At 34.6% G+C, this 22,328-nt stretch overlaps 1 protein-coding gene across 4 annotated transcripts in view; it reads right to left on the bottom strand.

The window, feature by feature from the left end:
* The window catches only part of DPY19L2 (dpy-19 like 2), a 104,463-nt gene that overhangs the window by 41,421 nt on the left and 40,714 nt on the right, over positions 1-22,328 (bottom strand). For all 4 annotated transcript variants that reach the window (XM_021669352.2, XM_021669353.2, XM_064380464.1 and 1 more), the window contains 5 exons: positions 18,206-18,265; positions 10,208-10,288; positions 7,739-7,840; positions 5,910-5,981; positions 3,908-3,954 (listed from right to left, as the gene is read on the bottom strand). In XM_021669352.2, coding sequence (XP_021525027.2) covers positions 3,908-3,954; positions 5,910-5,981; positions 7,739-7,840; positions 10,208-10,288; positions 18,206-18,265 — 362 coding nt within the window. The remainder of the gene's footprint in view (positions 1-3,907; positions 3,955-5,909; positions 5,982-7,738; positions 7,841-10,207; positions 10,289-18,205; positions 18,266-22,328) is intronic.

The raw sequence follows: 22,328 nt of genomic DNA, 5'->3' as shown, positions 1-22,328 counted from the left end.
AAACTGAAAGGAAATTTTCTTAATGAAATAAAGGCTATCTATTATACACTAACAGCAAATGAAACAGTGAGACAAAAAAGGCGTTGTTCACTTTAGAGTCAGAAACAAAATAAGGGCAAGCCCATTATCACTGCAATTCACAGTTGTTCTAGAAGTTCTAGCTAATACATAAGACAAGAAAATAGAGAAGTATAAATATTATAAAGTTATTGTAATTTTAGATTATATGATAACCTGCCTAGGAAATCCAGAGCATCAATGGTAAAACTGTTCAAACTGGAAAGAAAGTTTGATAATGTGGCTAGATATAAACATGATACAAAAAAAAAAAAGTAAAACAATTTCCTGTAAGCCAACAGACCAATATAAGAGACAATCTAAAACAGACTCAAGCACAATGAGAATTGGTAAGTCATAAAAGCTGACATTTCAGATGACTGGAAAAAAGATTTATGCAATACTGTATTGGGAAAATACCTCATTTGAGGGGAAAAGGTAGACTCCTCTATGTCACTATATCACAAAATTAATGCAAGAGTAATTAATCACCTATATGTAAAAAGAAAATTATGAAAGAAAATATGAAAAAATATTTTAAGGTTTGATGTAGGGAAGTGTTTCTAAGCAACATATGAACCCAGAAAAAAAAAATGTGTAACTGTGATTGTACAGAAATTTTGAAGTTCTATAAAGCAGAGACCGTAAATGAACTCTAAGTTGACATCTTGGAAGAAACTATGTAATACACATAAGAGACAAAAGGTTACTGTCTATGGAAACAGCAAAAACATAACACACGGCCCAGGTGCAGTGGCTCATGCCTGCAATCCCGGCACTTTGGGAGGCTGAGATGGGCAGATCACCTGAGATCATTTCTGCGATAACCAAACTTGTGCTAGCCTAACTGACTCCATCTTAGCTGCAAACTTCATTTTTGCCTCTCCTTCCCTGCCATGTCTCCCTTGGGTGCATAACTGGGTCACACTGACGCTGTGCTTATATCATGCTGACTCTGTGCTTATCCTACCATATAACCAATGTAACTACATCCCGCTTGGCAGCACACCTGCTATTGTGAATAACTCTCTTTGAACCCCCCTTGGTGATTGCTTGGAAATACCCTGGACTGCAACCACGTCCCTCTAACCTGCTCATTCTGCTTCTGTAAAATTCCACTTCATATAGTTTCCCCCTCCCCTACCTAACTCAAAGTATAAAGGAAAATCAAGCCCCTTCCTCAGGGCCAAGAGATTTTGAGTGTGAGTTGACTCTGGGTCACCGGCAATAAAAGAACTCTTAATTTGAAATTCGGAGTGTGGCGCTGTCTCTGTGACTCACTCTGTTATTACAGTTCCAGATCAGCCTAGTCAACACGGCAAACCACTGTCTCTACTAAAATACACAAATTACCTGGGTGTGGTGACTGGTGTCTGTAATCCCAGCTACTCCAGAGGCTGGGGCAGGACAGTTGCTTGAACCCAGGAGGCAGATGTTGCAGTGAGCTGAGATCGTGCCACTGCATACACAGCGGTGAGATTCAACACACACACACACACACACACACACACGCCCCACAAAACAATTTTTAAAGGTCAAAAAGAAACAAAAGTAAACACACATGAAAAGCTGCTAAACTCCACTGACAAAGAATTTATACAATAAAATGAACTTTTTTTTTACCTATAGGAAAAAATTAAAAGCTTGATAACAGTGTTGGTGGAGTTGCATGGAAATGATGGACACTCTCATCATTATAATAGCTCAGTATTTATCAAATTCTAAAATATGCAAGTCTCATAATCCACAGTCCAAATTCAAATATTTTATACTATAGAAATACTTTTAGAATGAGTGTACCAAGAGACATGAACAAGGATGTTCATTCCTCAAAACATTGGTTGGTATGAGAAAAGTTACATATAATCTAAACTTTCATTGATATGGGAAAGGCTAATCACGTGGCAGTCACTCATGATGGTCAACAATAAAATCCTAAGACCATCATAAAGTATAGTGAAGATCAAGGCAGAGGCTCAAGACACACTATTAAATACAAGTAACAAGTTGCAAAATAAGAAGAATACTACAATTCTATTTTTTTTAAAAATATATTGTGTTTCTATATGTGTTTTCTAAAATGAAACGTACAAAGCTACTTACAAATATACAAAGCTACTTACACCTGGAGGAGCAGATCTAAGAGAGGGGAGTATTCCCTCTCTTTTTGACACACTGGTTTTTCAGAATGTGTTACTACAAGCAGGGACAATATTATTTTTGCAATGTAACCCAGACCCCTCCGCCCATACACAACAGGCCTGTCACTTTCAGGTATGTAATCAATACATAAGACTTCCATATTCTGTGTAATTATCTTCCATCCACTGGCCCCCTCGAGTCTGTCTCTTCCATATCACACCCTCTGCAATATATGAAGACAGTTGCCATGTACCCTTCAATCTATTATCCAATTAAATATCCCAAGTCCCTTCATGCACTCCTTCTGGGAATAGTCTCCAGGGTTCTCCATTCACTCTTTTTAGAATGCCAAGACACATTCCCCTGTGCTTCATCTGACCGACTGAAACAATATAGAATGGGTCTATTATCCTCCTTATTTTGGAAACAATTTCAACAGATGCACCTAAGAACTTAATGAGCTCTTCTGACAACCATACACAGCTATTTATTAAAAATATAAGCATAGGATATGGGGTTTATGGATATTCTCTCTACTGTCTTCACAATTTTTCTGTAAATCTAAAACTGTTCTATAAAGTAGAAGTCACGAAATAAAATCAAATGTTCTATTTACAAATATAAAATGTAACTTGAAAACTACTATTAGGTACTATGCTCACTACCTGGGTACAACATATCCATGTAACAAGCCTGTATATGTGCCCCCTGTATCTATAATAAAAGTTGAACCTTAAAAAAAATGTAATTTGAGATCATTTTTCCCTTAGAAGGAAACTGTCTTCACAATTTACTTCTTGAGTCCTGTAGCAATTTACTTACGTGTGACTGATATGATAACATTTTGCTGACATCTGCTTATGCCTTAGTTCTAGTGGCATTGCTAAAACCATCCAAAAAATGTTATACAATAAATAGTTTTAACAATAAGTTTAGAAAAATATTTCATAAATATTCAGAAACACAAATAATCATATGCTCTCTGAAAGTTAAAAAAGGTAGAAAAAGAAAAGCCTGACCAACATGGTGAAACCCCCTCTCTACAAAATATACAAAAATTAGCTGAGACGGTGATGTGCACCTGTAGTCCCAGCTGCTTGGCGGGGCTGAGATGAGACAATTGCGCGAGCCCAGGAGGTCCAGGCTGCAGTGAGCAGAGATCATGCCACTGCACTCCAGCCTGGGTGACAGAGCAAGACTCTGTCTACATTTAAAAGAAAGAGAGAGAGAGAGAGAGAGAGACCCCCACAAAACACTATAGAACAATTTTTAAAGGTCAAAAAGAAACAGTAAAAAAACACATGAAAAACTGCAAAACTCTGCTGACAAAGAATTTGTGCAATAAAATAAACTTTTTTTACCTATCAGAAAAAATTAAAAGCTTGATAACATTGTTGGAGTAGGATTTTTGAAAAAAGAATTCCAAAAATAAAACTTCAGCTTACTGACTTCAAATTCTAATGATATAATTTACCAATTTAAACTTTGAGTTAGTTCACAAATTTAAATATCTCCAAACAAAATGAATCTAAATACGTATAAGAAATCTGTAAGAATAATATTTTTAAGAAAACATTTATGTTTGGTTCATAGCTCCTTTCTTAATCATAATGCTAAAGTTTAATGCATATTCATTTGAAAAATTAATGTTACAGTAAGTTATTTAATAATTGAATATAGTATGTTTTAAAAACGATGATATAATTACCTTAGATAAGTGTTTGTAGCTAAAACATACGAAATATCACGAACGGTCTGCGAATAGAATCAAATCAATGAAACTTTTCTAAGGAATACTGCGATATATAAAATGCTCTGATTCATTAATGTAAACACTCCGCCAAAGAAAGTATTTTTTAATGTTTAAGGGAGCCCTCAGGAACAGGAAATACTATATATGCCTTTCTTTTCTCCTTCTGAGAAGTGACTTCCCATAATTGAAAACTAAATGACCATCTCAAGTGTCCTTGGGGTGAAAAATAAGCCCCAATAGGACAAATAAAGACTGAAGGGTTTATAAGAAAGCAGAAAGGAAGGAGTGAAACTTGGCTGGCTGCAGGGATGAGAGAGAGAGAGAGAGAGAGAGAAAGAGAGAGAGTGTGTGTATAAAACTTGGCTGGCTACAGGGATGACTGTACATGTATGTGTGTGTACGTGTGTATGTGTGTACGTGTGTATGTATGTGTGTATGAAAGTTGGCCGGCTACAGGGATGAGTGTGTGTGTGTGTGTGTGTGTGTACATGTGTATACATGTGTATATGAAACTTGGCTGGCTGCAGGGATGAGAGAGAGAGAGAGAGAGAGAGAGAGAAAGAGAGAGAGTGTGTGTATAAAACTTGGCCGGCTACAGGGATGAGAGTATGGGTGTGTGTACGTGTGTATGTGTATATGAAACTTGGCTGGCTGTAGAGGTGCGTGTGTGTGTGTGTGTGTGTGTGCACGCACACACCCCTGCTAGTGCACATGCATGGTTCAGGTTGTGATGTGTTTGGAGATTAGTAATGTATTGATAAGTCTTGGATCTTAATTCTTTTTAATATAGCAGTTGTGGATCTAGCTGTCATTTTCTCCCACATTGGCTGTCTCTCCACTGAAGAGTTAATTCAAAGTGGAGCCAAATAAGAATAACTCAACATTTTGCCTTGATGAAACAGGCTAGTGGAGAAAAATCTTCATTCTAAGTCAGCAAGGGCAGAAGGGATGCCGGGCAGTAAACCTGCTCACATTTTACACATTCCTCCTTGTTTCCTTTATCCTGACTCTTTCCACACGGTTCCCAGGGAACTGGATCAAGGGTGAAACAACAGAGATGTCAGGGAGATACCTTTCTCACTCTTAAATTATTTACATCTATGTGTAAACAAAGGAGTGAGAAATGACGCAACTACAACTACATAGAGAAGATATGCGATTTGACTTTAAATACAGAAAACTCCTTTCAACAAGATCACAACTGGTACAGCAGTAGGGAAATCACATTATTGTTATCTGCTTAAAAGTATAAAATAAATACATACTGATGTAAGACCAGATAACTTGTAAATAATATAAATAAAGATAACTCAAGATTGCAAAAAAAAAAAAAAAAAAAAAACCCACTGTCTTCAACCATTCTTTTAGATAAACTCTACGCAGACCAAGAAATCTGCCAGTGGTATTTTAAAGATGATTTCTTTTAGTAATATATTCTTTTCTTCTGTCATGAAAACAGTGAACATGTAGAAAAGTATTTTTTAATTAGCTATACAAACTTCTTCTGTGCAGGCCCACTCAAGTTAGATCAAGACTTCATTGTGCTTTATATTTGAAAGATACTAACATTGTCACTGGACTTTTCTTTCATAGCACCTATAAAAATTTTAATTCTTTAGACATTTGTGCAATTATTTGCTTCATGTTTGCACCCTCACCCCCAATAATCCAGGACTGTAGGTTCCAAGACAGGAGTGGCCATGTTTTATTTGTCCGGGTGTACCTACAATGTTAGCGTAGTCCTTGATACGCAGTGACTGATATATATCTTTTGAAAGAAAAAATGAGAATATCTTTTAACATGGCTTTTTATAAAAAGATCAGTAATGAAAGATCTAAATAAAAAGCAAACTTTTAGAGAAAGAGTTCATCCTAAAAATAACATGGAATTCAGAGCAATTTGCAATATTATAGTCCTTATATTGATGCCAAAAATAAATAATTTGTTTAAAAATACCTTTTTAAAGATAAAACATGTAATCACCATAACAACTGGAAGTAATAATGTCTTTGTGTAACTCAGCAGAGTCTGAAATATAGCAAATCATTCAAAATAGTTACTTATGACTTTTACATTAAATTAGTAAACATCTATGTCAAACTAGGTGGCATGGTAACATTTCTTAAAAGTAAAAGGTAAAGTTTCTTTGTCATCAGCAGATATATTTTTTTTGTCTTCCATGTCTTAATAAAATAATTAAAATTATAAAAATAAATATTAGTATTTTAATAATTTGATGAAAAAATATTATTTTAATAAAACTAGAATCATTATATCTATTATTTTTTCCTTTCTTTTTTTTTAATTTACATAATACTAAGTTTTAAAATGTGTGTTTACTGATTCCTGGGTCCTACATTATAATTTTCTGTACTATATAGCTCCATTATTTTCATTAGTGAAACTAGAGCTAGTAAGAAAGAAAGCTACCCAAAGTTAATTACTAGAACTATGAATAAGTACAGAAATAACATAGGCTACCTAATTCTGATGATCTGATATTGTGATAGGAGTAATTTACCATGTAACTAAATTATACATTTCTTAAAAGCAAGAAACCAGTTCATTTTGTTCTTTGTCATGTTATAGCAAACTGTCTCACAGATAACTAGTGGTCAATAATAGTTTTTGAATGAATGGATAACTGGTTGGATGGATACAAGAAAATTTTATTATTATATTCACCACTAATTCAGAATTCATAATTATTACACAAGGAATAATCAATCCAGGAGCAACTTTGTTATGTTCTATGAAAAAAGTTGAGCTTTAAATAGAGGAAAGAGCCCTGGACTGGGAGTTCTAGAATCCATTAGAATCCAGGTCCTAATCTTGGCTTGTGTGTGCTTTAGGCAAATCTTTTAAGCTTTTCTTTATCTGCAAATGAAAGAAGTATAAGGCATGGTTTCTCAGAGCCCTTCCTGATATTGTGTTCCATGATTCTACAAAGAGGCAATTTTTTTTTTTTTTTTTTTTTTTTTAGACAGAGTCTTGGGGAGTGGAGTGGCACAATCTTAACTCACTGCAACCTCTGCTTCCTGGGTTCAAGCAATTCTCCTGTCTCATGAATAGCTGAAACTACAGGCATGCACCACCATGCCCAGCTAGTTTTTATATTTTTAGTAGAGATGGAGTTTCACCATGTTGGCCAGGCTAGTCTCAAACTCCTGACCTCAAGTGATCCACCCGCCTTGTTCTCCCAAAGTGCTGGGATTACAGGCATAAGCCGCCAGGCTGGGCCTATATTTTAAAGCTTTATAACAAGAAATTTTTAAAAAGAATAATACCTTGCATTTCTATAATTTAAAATGAATTTTTATATATTCATTAAAACTCATCAGTAGCATATCTTTCTTGGTAACACCTTGTTAAAAATGTTATAATAGTTGGGGTATTAACTGTAATAAAAGTGAATTTCTTAAAAACAGAAACAAGAATTTAGACTTTTTCCTGAATGGTCCCATATTTCCAAGTGTCCTAGATTATTAAAAGTAGTTGATTTGTAATAATAGTAATTACTGTGAGTCATATAGTATGTTAAACACTCTTCTCAGATTATCTCATTTAACCAACATCAATAACTCTGTAAGATAGAGGCTATCATTTTTTTATTTTATAGACAAAAAAACAAGTGAGGAAGATGGATTAGCAAAAGTTATCATATAAAATATAAAATAAGTAAGTTGACTGTTTTCTGAGTACAAATTTTGAGTTTCAGATTAAAAAGAAAACTAGAGCAAAAACTCATCATATAGTAGAGAAGGAAAAAAGAGAAACATTCATACCGCTTTTTCCATGAAGTCAAATTCAGGAGCACAGGTATATATTAAGGTATCGAAATCTGTATACCTTAAGATTTTGGCTGCTATAAGATCACTCAGGTGAATCTGGGAGGAAATGAAGTAAAATGAATTAAAATTCCACAAATTATAGAAATAGCCAGCAATAATTTATTGATGCAAGAATAAAAAAGTTTATAGAGCAGATAAATCCAATGTATTTAGACATCTCCCTAAGAAAACAAAAAACTACAGTGAACCAAATATATGATGTGCTGACTTCTCGAGATAACTGAAAATAAAGAGAAATATAACAACAAATGAAAAGTAGAAAGGAGTCAGAAAAAAGTAAAGAGAAGATGGTAAAAAGTGAGCTAAAATCAGTATCTGCTGAGAAGAAACTGCCATGTAGTTAATTAGGAGATTTTATAATGAGACAATTTATCATGAAAAACTATTTTACTTAACCACTTTCAACATACATTGTAAGTCGTAAGCTTTCTGTGTATGGTCATTTTCACAAAGCCTCATGGACTGATTACAATGTTTGATACTCCTTGATGTTTTTCAGACATATATTCAAGCCATTAAATATGACATCTGATCCTCATAAGAATTACAAAATTACACATACCACTTTGATCTTTGACTTAGCTATTGTGATATCCAAGGATAAAAATGGATACCAACAACCAAACCCAATGCAGAACTTCTATTTTTCTACTGATTATTTACAACCTGCTCTTGGTGAGACAATTATTTTTCCACAGCATTCTAAGGCCAGAAAAAGGAAAATATTTGGCAAGTAAAATCTTAATTCAAATTATTTTATAGGGACAGAAATTATTTTATAACAAGTTTGATGATTATGAGTGGTTTTCATTCATTCATTTTTCCTCATCTATCAGTAGCCAAGGATAATTTAGATTTGTACTTTATTTTCCTAATTTAGAGTAGGCCTGGTGACTAAGAGTAATTTAACCAAACCACTATAATTTCAGGTCTTCCTCATAGCTGTCACTTAAAGGAAGTCACTCAGGACTACCAAGGAAGTGTTTTATTCTTTTTAAGATTTGTAGGGGAAGCACGGTGGCTCATGCCTGTAATCCCAGCACTTTGGGAGGCTGAGGTGGGCGGATCACTTGAGGTCAGGAGTTTGAGACCAGCCTGGCCAAAATGGTGAAACCTCATCTCTCTAATAATACAAACATTAGGCAGGCATGGTGGCATGTGCCTATAATGCCAGCTACTGGGAAGGCTGAGGCACAAGAATCGCTTGAACCCGGGAGGTGAAGGTTGCAGCAAGCCGAGATTGTCCACTGCACTCTAGCCTTAGTGATGGAGTGAGACTGCGTCTTAAAAAAAAAAAAAAAAGAAGAAGAAGAATATTTGTAAAGAGATGGGGACAATGTGAAGTAAGACAAGAAACAAAATCAGGAACAAACTTAACAGATAAATAAATAACGTAGAAGGTCTAAATAAAGTTTATCATAAGACATATATAATAAAGTTAAAAACCATAAAAAGGAAAGGATAAAGGGGAAATGTGTCAGACATACCAGAGAACAGCAGCAACAAATAAACTAATAAACCATCATGCAAAGCTAGCAATAAATGGCAAATAAACCCTTACATTTAGAAATTTTATTTAATATAAACATGTTGCATGTTATATTGCACAGAGATAGCATTTGACCTTTTAGAGAAGCAATATTATAATCAAAGTTCATAATTTCAGCATTAAACGGGTCCCTAATTGGATAGCATTAAATGAGGTAAATTTCAACATAGATTTATTGTATGATATACTCATGTGTGCTTATTTCTAGACAGAAAATGCTAGAAATAAAAAGTAGATTAATGCATTGTTTTCTATCTCCTAAACCAGTTAGTTAAGCAGGGACTTAGGCCTTGAAAAGGCTACTATTTAAGATGTTAACAAATGGAAATACTACATAAGAGAAAAATGTCCTTCATGTATTTCCTAGAAAAGGAAATGACCAGAAATGTTTAACATTCTCTTTTTATATAACAAGAAAGGCCTTAAAACATGAAATCATATATTAATTTTAGTCCATATTTATAAATAAAACAATATTGAGATTTTAAGAGTTCTGTATTTTCAAAGCTGAGGACAGCCTCCCAAATGTTAACATCTGCAATAAATAGATAACTTATGATGTAAACAACAAATTATTTCTATTTTAACTGAAATATAAACAAATAACTACTTAACAAACTATTTTTTTTTCTAAAAGGCCAAGTCAGCATTCACTAATATGCTTTCTTTTTAGTGGGTTGCAAAGATCACTTAATTGCAAGATTTTGTTATTGACTCTGCCAATAACTAGTCTGGAGACCTCAAAGAAGGCACTTAACCTCTGTACAATGAAGAGACAAGAGTAGATGGTTTCGAAGTTTTCATTCAGGTACATATTTATAAGAATGTTTATGTTTTAACTAAAAAGTACTTACGTGGTCTGAAACGCCTAAGATTTTAGATGTCAGAAATTTCAAACTGATTGTTCCACACCACCAAATACTACCTTGAATTAGCTAGAAAACAAAATAGAAGTCCCGTATTTAAAACTATACAAACCACCCAGTTATTCGATTATATCTATAAATGACACAGAAAAATTTTAATTATGTGAGGTATAAATGGTGAGGTTTTTTTTAAAAAAGTTGCTTTACAAAGCGCTGGATGCTGTGGCTTGCACCTGTAATCCCAGCACTTTGGGAGGCTGAGGTGGGAGGATCACCTGAGGTCAGGAGTTCGAGACCAGCCTGACCTACATGGAGAAACCCATTTCTACTAAAAATACAAAATTAGCCAGGCACGATGGCACATGCCTGTAATCCCAGCTACTCAGGAGGCTGGGGCAGGAGAATCGCTTGGACCCGGGAGGCAGACGTTGTGGTGAGCCGAGATCATTCTATTGCACTCCAGCCTGGGTAACAAGAGTGAAAACTCTGTTTAAAAAAAAAAAAAGTTCCTTTAGAAAATCTTGTTTGAAAACAAAGAATTGAAACTGATGACACTGGTATAAAATATATAACAACACTAGAATTCTACGTATCTGAAATCTTTTTTTTTTTTTTTGTCTTAAGGAGTGAAAAGTTTAATAGGCAAGAAAGAGGGAAAGAAGAAGAAAACAGCTCCCCTGTACAGAGACAGAGGGAGAGGGATTCAAACAAAGAGAAAATCCCATGTGTGTCAGACAAGTGGCTGTTTATACATATCCTAAATCTAAAGAAGTTTAAAAAAGTTACTTCTTTTTGATTTCTGTTAAGAAAAGGGAGTGTTTATGTGTTTATGTGTTTGTTTCCAAATTTCCTCTGCCACTCCTATAGAAATATAATTACATGAGCCCATCTTCAAGAAAGAACAATTTGAAATTTGAAAACTTAAGCTTTCCTTTAAGAAGGAGAAATACGAACTATAACTGACAATGAGGTGCCTGGTTTTGTTGTTGTTATTTTTTGACTAGCCTTGATTAAAAAGGAAACAATTGTATACTTCTTGATAGCCTGGGGAAAATTACAGCAGCCTAAATTCAAATCTCTGCACATATCAACCAACAAGTATAATACAACCACATATATGGAAAACAGGTAACCGCACAAACTTCAAATTACCTATGAATAGAAAAGGAAGCAATGAATACAAGAATTATACCTCAAGTCCCTGACCTAAGCCTTTGCAGAAAATGAAGGGAGACCCATAAAAGGATAAAGAAGAAAAGGAAAGACAGGGGTCTAAATTGGAACTAAAATAACCTAAGAAAGAGAAAAGTCCACCCTATGTGAACAAAGAGCCATGGGAGATTGGTAAATGGGAGTACAGAGCAGGGTCCAAGAGTGGATAGAGTCAAAAGCACTGATGTCAGAAAGGCATCATTTCTGGAAAGAAAGGATAAAAACAGGAGTGCAAGAAGGAAAAAGTTAGTATCCAGCAGGAAAAAATGAGAGCCCAAACCAAAAGACTATCCATCACTACTGTCATCATGCACAAAAAAAGAAAAAAGTTATTCAATGAAAAAAGCCACATTATGCTGTTTTCAGAAGAGGTTTGCACTTGGACTAGAACAAAATAATTAGTAGATGAAAAATGCCTATCTAAACATCCAAAACTTCTATAACAAACATGAAAGTCAAATATTTCAGCTAATGAAATCCACACCATTGAACAATAAAGTCTCGCAAAGCAGAAGAGAATTGTGCAGAAGTTCGATTAAATATCCTCAAACAAGCATTCAGAAATATCAAAAAGGCAATTTAAACAAAAAATTCAAAACCCAAGAACAGAAATATAAGAAAAAAAGCAAAAAGAAATAAAAGAGGTTTATTAGACATAGAAAGGGAATGGAAGAAAAGGAGAGTATTATCAAAAAATAAAAATGAAATCATAAGATGATTAAAAGAGAAAAACTTCAAATATAAAGTTAATGAAGGCATGGAAGTAAAGGCACTAAAACAATGATGAAGAATGAAAATGATACCAGAGAAAGAAGTGAGAAGGATCAGAGAAAGTGGTAGGAATGGAAGAAAGGCACATACTTATAACCGGAGTGCCTGAAAAAGAAAACCACAGCAATGAATCAAAACTAGCATTTAAATTATAATACAAGAAAACTTCCCAGAAATAAAAGAAGACCTGAATCTGCATTTGGAAAAATCCAGGGGGTACTGGAAAAATTAATCTGGTATGGTAAAAACTAACTTAAGACATCTTTCAGTAGACCTATGAAAAATAAAAATTCCTCAGAACCTCCAGGCATAAAAGTCACGTAATTTCTAAGTGACAGAAGAATTTGGCTAGCATCAGACTGGTCAAAAGAAACATACAAATCAAAGCAGCAGTGTAGATGCATTTTTAAGAAATTTTTAAAAGTGAGAACCAAGGATTTTTATATCTAGCCAATCTGTCATTAAAGGATATTTTTAAAAAACAGTTTCAAATATGCAATAATTGAGGAAATAATCATAACTTTCCTAAATGCAAAAAGTTTAAAATAGAAGAAAATCATATACAGAAACAAAGCAAATACATTAAAATAAACAAAACTTACAATAAAGATTTTCACATTATCTCACAAAGCAAAGACAGACTCAGCTTATGCTATACAGGGAAGACAAACAAAAACAGATTCAGAAAGGTGAAAAATAAAATGATGGCAGCAGCATGGCAGGCAAATACCATTTCCATATGGAAACTAAGGAAGATTTAAAGCAAGGATAGGAAGTAAATTCATGGCCTTAAGCCTTTATCAATAAAAATGAGACAGTGAAAATAAATGAATTAAATACTTGACTTAAAAATCTAAATAAAGAATAACAAAGCAAAAAAGGACATGAAATACTCATGAGAATAGTCTATTATATCTAACCCTTTGTGTATCTATTTTGCTGTTTTATATTTCTTTCCTATATTATAGGATTCCTTCTTTCATTTCCTTTTTGTTTCCAGAACTTTTTTTTAAGTTCCAGGATACTTGTGCAAGATGCGCAGGTTTGTTACATAGGTAAACATATGTCATGGTGATTTGCTGCACCTATCGACCCATTACCTAGGTATTAAGCCCAACATGCATTAGCAGTTTTTCCTGATGCTCTCCCTCCCCTCCCCTCCCCTGACAAGCCTCAGTGTGTGTTGTTCCCCTTCCTGTGTTCATGTGTACTCATTGTTCAGCTCCCACTTATAAGTGAGAACATGCAGTATTTGGTTTTCTGTTCCCACATTAGTTTGCTGAAGATAATCGCTTCCAGCTCCATCCATGTCCCTGCCAAGGACATGATCTCATTCCTTTCTATGACTGCATAGTATTCCATGGTGTATATGTACCACATTTTCTTTATCCAGTCTACCATTCATGTGCATTTTGGTTGATTCCATGCTATCAAAAAAGAGCCTGTATAGCCAAGACAATCCTAAGCAAAAAGAACAAAGCTGGAGGCTTCAGGCTACCTGACTTCAAATTATATTACAAGGCTACAATAACCAAAACAGCATGGTACAGGTACAAAAACAGGCACATAAACCAATGGAACAGAACGGAGAACTCAGAAATAAAACCACTCATCTACAACCACCTGATTTTTGACAAACCTGACAAAAGAACTTCAATTAACCATGCTTTAAGGTTCTCTGCTAGCAACAAATTCTCATTTTTCCTTGATTGAGAATGTCTATTTCCCCTTCATTCCTAAAAGAAACATTCACTGGATATGTAATTCATCTTGACAAACGTTCTGCCACAACCTTCTGGCCTCCTTAGATTCAGATGAGAAGTTGGTGCAATTCGAATCTGTTTTGCCCTGTAGGTAACGTGTCATTTATCTCTACCTGCTTTAGAGATTTTTTCTTTTAGTTTTAAAAGTTAACTTATGATGTATCTTGGCATGGATTTCTCTGGGTGTGTCTTACTTAGGAATCACTCAGTGTCTTTACAGGTGTGTCTTTCACCAAACTTGGGAAGGTTTTACCTATTACTTCTTAAAATACTTTTCAGTCCCACTCTCTTTTTCCAATCCTTCTGAAATTTTCATGATACAAATATTAGATCTTTTGTTACTCCACCATAGGTCCTGGAGGCCCTGTCCCCTTTTTTCCCATGATTTTCTCTCAATTTAGATTGCGTGATTTCTATTGTTCTATCTTCAAGAGCACTGTTTCCTCTGTCATATTCGCCCTGCTACCAAGTCCATTTACTGAATTTTCAATTTCAGCTATTGTATTTTTCAGAACAACAATCACCTGGTTGTTCTTTAAACACACACACACACACACACACACACACACACAATTCTTTGGTGAGATTTTATAGTCTTTTCATTTGATTCCAGAGCATTTAAAACTGCTCATTGAAGTGTTTTTATGATGACTGCTTTAAAACCCTTGTCAAATAATCCCAACACCCTATTTATCTCAGTGTTGACATCTGTTGATTGTCTTTTCTCATTCAAGTTGTTATTTTCTCCATTCTTGCTATGATGAGTGGTTTTTCTATTGAGTCCAGTACATTTTTAATATTATGTTAGAGACTGTGGCTCCTATTTTAAATTTCTATTTCAGCCGTCACTTTGTTTTTAGGTTTAGCATGTAAGTCCTGGCCTACTTCTGTGTACTATAGTTAACAATGACAATTTAGTTTTCAGAGGCTTTGCAGTACTAGTGCTATTCTGGTCAGCTTGATTCATCTGGTGCCCTCGTACTCTGTCTCAGTCCCCTCGTACTCTGTCTCAGTCCCCAATCATGCTGCCGATGCAGGAAGAATGTACTTGTCATGCCCTGTTGCCATGAGGTGGAGGGTGAGAGACACCAGGATTGTGGGGAGGAAGTTGTCAGCCAGAGGGCAGAGGGCTCTTTCCTGGGCTGACTAGTGCTAGCAAGGTACCTATTAGATCCCTGCTGCTGCTACCTGCATGGGGAGCCTCCCTGGAGGGAATAGTAGATACCAGACACACAGGATGGAGAGCATTTCCCTAGACCCACTTTCTGAGTGTCTTCTATCACTGGATGGAATTTCAGGAGATGGCAGCCTGTGGTATTTTTCTGTGAGTCCTGGGGTACCTAACCAGTATGCCTTTCTATAGCATTGGGCTGGGATTGGAGCTGTAGTTATGAAATGATGATTTCACACACACATACACACACACACACACACACAGTAAAAGTGTCTAGAAACAAGGACACACTGGGAGTAATGAATGCACATACCACTAAGGTCTTGGTTTCCAAATACCATTCTCCACTAAAAGGAACCAGGGCTGCTTGGAAAAATGGCAGATTCCAAGGCTAGCGCAAGGAAAATTAAGAAAAGCCTGGAGCATTATAAATATATAAAGACATGTCAGAAACACGTCCAGCTTAGAAACATTAAGAATGGCTAGGCCTGGAACTGATACTCATGTATAACATCAGGTTTTTTGAATATAGATAGATTACTCCATCATTTAGTGAAAAGTGATCTGCAAGACAATCTTGTTGAAATTGCTTTGAATCTGAACATCCACTGGGGAGAACTGCATTATGTGAATCTTCATACATATAAATGTGTTTTATTTATTTATATCTTAGAAATTTTAAAATAAATTTCCCCATACAAATACTGTATGTATTTTGTTAGATTTATTCAGATCCTATGCATTTTTTCTTCCTAATATACAAGGTATATTTTAAAATATATGTTTTCTGTTTGTTGCCAAAGAATAGAAATGCAATTGAGTTTTAAATATTAATCTTATATCTAGCCATGGTATTGAATTCTTCTAATTCCTAATAAAAAATTTGTCAATTTATTCTTTCTAGGTAAATATTGATACTATAATAAATTTTGCTTCTTTCTGTTTCTTTCCTTTTCCTACTACTTACTTTTCTTGCATTACTAAGCTAGTTTGGACCTTTAATAAAATGTGAAACAGCACATTTATCTTTATCTTGATTTTAAACAGAACACTCTAAATACCTCATTATCAGTAAGACTAATGATTGCTGAAGAATTTTACTGGGTTGAGAAAACTGTTATTTCTATTGTGTTAAACGTTTTAATTATAAATGGATGTTCAATGTCATCAATTTTATTTTCTACATCTAATGGGATGATCATAAGTTATTTTTCTCTTTTAATCTGTTATGTGATAATTTACATTTTTGGATTTTCCAGAAACAACTTTGCATTCCTAGAATAAAGCCAATTTTATCACAAATGGATTATCTTTTTTTTTTTTTTTGAGACGGAGTTTCACTCTTGTTACCCAGGCTGGAGTGCAATGGCGCGATCTCGGCTCACCGAAACCTCCGCCTCCTGGGTTCAGGCAATTCTCCTGCCTCAGCCTCCTGAGTAGCTGGGATTACAGGCATGCGCCACCATGCCCAGCTAATTTTTTGTATTTTTAGTAGAGACGGGGTTTCACCATGTTGACCAGGATGGTCTCGATCTCTTGACCTCGTGATCCACCCACCTCGGCCTCCCAAAGTGCTGGGATTAGAGGCGTGAGCCACCGCGCCCGGCCTGGATTATCTTTATCATATATATGACTGTTCTTGAGTTACTAATCTTTTATGCTTTATGTGTATGGAATTTTTTAAATCTAGGTGAAATTTTGAATCTATGCTCATGAGTAAGAATATTCTTTCTCATACTATCCTTATCTGCCTTAGTACTGAGCTTTTGATAATCTTAGAGGTTCCATTTCCCTTCTTGTAATGATTCTCATGCCTTATGACACACACCAAGTTCCCCTTTATAAATTGCAGCATGAGCTCAATTCAATAATTAGCTTGCCACCAAATATTGGAACCTCCCATTAAACAGTGAATTTGCTTCTATTGACTTAAACTCTAAAGTGAATCACTTAGATCTAAAAGTACCTTGTTCAGATTGTGTGTAATAAATACTTATCTTTGCCAAAGATATACAGAGCCAGAAAATCAAACACCGCATGTTCCTACTCATAGGCGGGTGTTGAACAATAAGAATACGTGGACACAGCATCACACACTGGGGTCTGTTGCAGGGAGGGGGGCCAAGGGAGGGACAGTGAGGTGGGGGTGGGGAGGTTGAGGAGGGATAACAAGGGGAGAAATGCCAGATAAAGGTGACGGGGGGATGGAGGCAGCAAACCACATTGCCATGTATGTACCTATGCAACAATCCTGCATGTTCTGCACATGTACCTCAGAACCTAAAGTGCAATAAAATATATAAAAAATAATAATAAATAAAATTTTAAAAACAGAAAATAATACCTAGGAAGTATTTAAAAATGTAAGCTGAACATTTGGTTGAATCTCAGCTTTTCCCTCCTTAGATCTTTTGTTTCTTTGATATTATTGAATTTAAAACTTAGTCAATTCATATTCTTTCCAGTCTACTACTGAAAATGTTGTTGAAAATGTAGTTGAAGATGTAAATTTTCCTTTGAGTGCAGCCTTGGCAGAATTCCTTTGATGTATATGGACACTGTTCTATCTAACGATTAGAAGGGGTTCAAATTAGAAGGAGCCAGAAGACTGTAAGGAAAATGTTAAAAGGACAAAAATAGAGTCTAATGTTGGAAGCAGAAGGAAAGAGAGATAGATGATGAATAGATGCAGAGAAAAAAAGGAGAAATTTGGAAAGAAACTACAAACTTGTATTATTGTGAAGGGAAGATTAATTGAAGCTAAAGAGAGAAACTCAAGACAGAAATTTTAAAAAGCAAGGCTGAATGGATCTAGCAGAATGAAACATAAAGGAAGGGTGGCCTGAAATGGTTGTGAAATACCTGAGCTAACTTCTTAAAAATGATTTCTAGTCCTTGCTAAGGGCTATTTCCTTAGATATTGATCTACCTTAGATAGTAGCTATTTTTAAGACAGTAGCTATTTATTAACTATAAATCATTAGCATTTTAAAACATATTAACTGTGTTCAGTTTATAGAAATAAAAAGAATTTAAAGAAACTGTGTTAAAAACATTAAATCTTACCCAAGAGTTGAGTTCAGATACTCCCAGTTTTTGAATTTTATTTCTTTTTAGAATTATTGCCTAAAATGCACATAAGAGAAAATAAAACAATTCAATACAGTTAACTTTTATATTTCATATAAATAGTTCATTTCAAAAATTGTATAGCCACCCTGTTCCATTTCAGCTATCACCAGCTATTTTCCTCCTTAACTGTTTATTTTTCAAATTTTGGACATGACAAATTTCCTTGAGATGAGAGTTAAATGGTTTGTGTGTCAAAAAGTTGCCTTTTGAATCAAGTTATTTCCTCACGTAGATACTCTGGCCATTTTCTGCAGGATAATTCCTCTACCAAGGTAAATGGTATGTGAACAGACAAGACCGTCCATGCAAGTCTGTATGTGAGTTATCCAGCAACATTAGTGAACTAAACTAACATGAAAATTCTTCCTCTCCAAACTGCCAAATAAAATATTTTAAAATGTTTTTAAAAAGGTGTGTCTCATGTGAAAGAGAAGGAACTTCTCTGATGCTAGAAAAAGGGTGATTAAAAAAAAATTAGTTAGCAGATAACCACCCCTGGTAGTCTTTATAAAGGCCTGTAGAATAAGATTACAACTATAGGCTTGTATTGTAAGGGGAGGGCAGCAGAAGAGGTCCTCAGTCCATGCAAGGTAAGAAGTTGGAATTGAGACTAATGCAAAAAGCTAGGGTTCTCAAAAACTATACCTGAAGTGGTATGGACTGAGTATCTGTGTCTGCCTCAAATTCATAGACTGAATTTTTAATCCCCAGTGTGACAGTATTTGTAAGGAGGGCCTCTGGGAAGTAATTGAATCATGAGGGTGAAACCCTCATGAATGGGATTAGTATGCCCATATTAGAAGAGACTAGAGAGTTGATGTCTCTCTCTACCATGTGAGGACACAGCAAAAAGACTTCTGTCTGCAAACCACAAAAACGGCCTTCTCCAGACACCAAATCAGCTGGTCACTTGATTTTGAACTGCTCAGCATCCAGAACTGTGAGAAATAAATTCCTGTTGTTTAAGCCATCCTGTCTGTGGTACTTTTGTTATAACAGCCCAAACTGACTAAGACACACAATGACTAGGAATACTTCACCTACCATCTCTACAAGTTGATAGGTTATTTGTTTATTCCCAAGTTTGGGGTGAAAAAAAACTGCTCTCATGAGAAACTGAATTATCAGACTTGCATATTATTTAGATTTGCATTTGAATTTTTTATCATTTAGTTGGTGTAGAAATTCCCAAAGTGAGCCAGGATTACTAAACTTCCAATAGGAAAATATAAATTTATCAGATGATTCATTGCAACATTGTTTGTCAGTGCAAAATACAGAAAACAACCTAAATGTCCAGACATAGGAGAGTGACTGAATTACAGTAAATCTACAGTAGAACACTAGGAAACTACCAGAAAGAATGAGGAAAATCTTTATAAGCTGATACCTTGGATAGGTTGTTAATTTAAAAAAAAAAATGCAAAAGACATCTTTCATATAAGGAAGAGGAGATATAAAAAATATACATGTAACAGTTATTAGTACTCAAAAAAGAAAAACCCCAACTAAATGGGTCAACCAGAAAACTAATGAGATTTCTTACCTACAAGGAATAGACAGGAACAAGGTGAAAAGAAAGGTGAAGAGAATGGGCTGGAAGGAATAGTGGAGAATATTTTCTGAGTGTATACACCATTTTTCAAAAAGGAATATATATACACACATATATATATACACACACACTCATATATATATACATATATATACACACACACACATATATATGTGTGTATATATATTCCTCTTTGAAAAATGGTAATGTTTCACCCAAAGTAACTAAAATCAATCAGAACAAAACTTCTGCTTCTGTCCAAGTTTGTATAACAGGAACCACGTTTATTTTCTCACCCTAAAAATGTTAAATACCAAGCAAAATAGATTATAGAGACAACTATGAAAAATTATGCCAACAAATTAGTTAACTTATAAGAAATAAATTTCTAGAAACATACAACCTATCAAGAGTAAATTATGAAGACACAAAAAAGTCTCAATAGACCTATAACTAATAAGGAGATTAAATCAGTAATAAAAATTTTCTCAGCAAAGGAAAACCTAGAACCAGATGTCTTCACTGGAGAATTCTATGAATTATTTAAATAAGAATTCACACCAATCCTTCTCAAAGCTCTTCCAAAAAACTGAAGAGAACACTTCTATACACATTTTATGAGGCCAGCATTACTCTGATACCAAATCCAGAAAAAGACACTACAAGAAAACTACAGGCCAGTATCTCTGATGAATATAGCAAAAAACCAAATATTCCTATTAAGAAATGGGCAAAAGACTTGAATAAACATTTCCCCAAAGAATAAATATAGATGTCCAACAGGTATTTGAAATGATACTTAACACAATTAATCATCAGGGAAATGTAAACCAAAACCACAATGAGCTACCACCTCAAACCTGTTAGGATGGGCATTATAAACCAAACCAAACCAAAACCAGAATAACAAGTCTTGGCAAAAATGTAGAAAAACTGGAACGCTTATGCATTGTTGGTAGGAATATAAAATAGCGCAGCCACAGGGCACGTCAGGTAGTCTACACAGAAGAGTTTGCTTCAGAGTGCAGCAATATTAGCCATAAATTAACCATTACTTTAATTCCAGCTAAAAAATCTAGAAAGCAAGACCCAAAAAGATCCACCTATGTTCAAGTAACTTAACCGCATCACAGAAAAAAGCTCAAGAATATTTATTGGAATAAGAAAATATCCAGCAGCTAACGTGGTAAAATTCACAAGGCCTAGCATCCAAGTAAACATTGCCAGGCATGCGATGAATCGAGAAAACACAACCCTGTTATGAGGAGAATAAACAATTAATTGAAACTGACACAGATGACAGAATTAGCAGGTGGAGGCACTGAAGCAGTTACTATCACTGTACTACACATGGTGAAGAAGTGGTAACAGAGGGAACATGTTAATTAGAGACACAAAAATACTTAAAAGATCCAAAATGAACTTTTAGATATGAAAATTACAATGACTTAAATGAGAAATACACTGGATGTGATTAACAACAGGTTAGATACTGCAGGAAAACCGCCAGTGAACTCTGGAAGACACAGCTATTCTAACTATCCAAAATTAAATAAAGAACAAAAATAAACATAAGCTCCATAAACCACAGAACAATTTCAAGCAGCCCAATATGCATGTAATGAGAGTTCCCAAATGAATATGAAGTGGGGAGGCAGAAAAATATTTGAATAATGGCCAAAATTTTTCCAAATTAGATGAAAATTGCAAACCTAAAGATCTAAGAATTTCAATGAATCCTAAATACAAGAAATATTTTTAAAGCTATAGTAAGGCACATTATATAAACAAATTGCTCAAAATCAGTAGTAAAGAGAACATCTTATCTCTAGCTGATAACAGCTAGAGAAGTAACATATTATTTACAGATGAAAGCATAGGGATGTCAACAGATTTCATAAGAAAAAAATGAAAGCAAACAAAAAAATAGAAAAAAAAAGAAAACAAAAACAAAAAAAAAAAGAAAGAAAAAAATGCAAGCAACAAGACAAGTCAAGCAGCATCTTTTAAATTCTTAAAGAAAATTGCTGCCAACCTGCAATTCTACACCGAGGAGACATACCTTTCAAAAATGAAGGCAAAATAAAGACTTTGTGACCAGGTGATTTGCACTAAAAGAAATGTTTGAGGAGGTCTTTCAGATAGCAGGAATATAGTAGTGGCTCTACTGGCTCTACACAAGCAAAAGGCACTGAAAATGGTAACTACAAGGTAAATATATAAGGTTTTAAATAGTTTTAAAAGATAATTTAGTTTAAATAAAAATAACAAAAATTTATTGAGACTTCTATATCACATGTCTAAGTAAAATGTATCACAATAACATGAAATAAATTTTAAAATACACTTTATCAAAATATATGGGATGCTGATAGGGCAGTACTTTGAGGGAAGTTTATATCACTAAACACCTGTGTTTAAAAAAAACCAAGAAAGGTCTCAAGTCAATGATCTTGCTTTATACTAAAAAAAAAAAACAAAAAAAACAAAACAACAACAACA

This window comes from Aotus nancymaae, unplaced genomic scaffold (assembly GCF_030222135.1).
Source record: "Aotus nancymaae isolate 86718 unplaced genomic scaffold, 86718_ANA_hifiasm-v0.15.2.pri h1tg000025l, whole genome shotgun sequence".
NCBI lineage: Eukaryota > Metazoa > Chordata > Mammalia > Primates > Aotidae > Aotus > Aotus nancymaae.
This window is presented reverse-complemented; position numbering and strand designations above follow the sequence as displayed.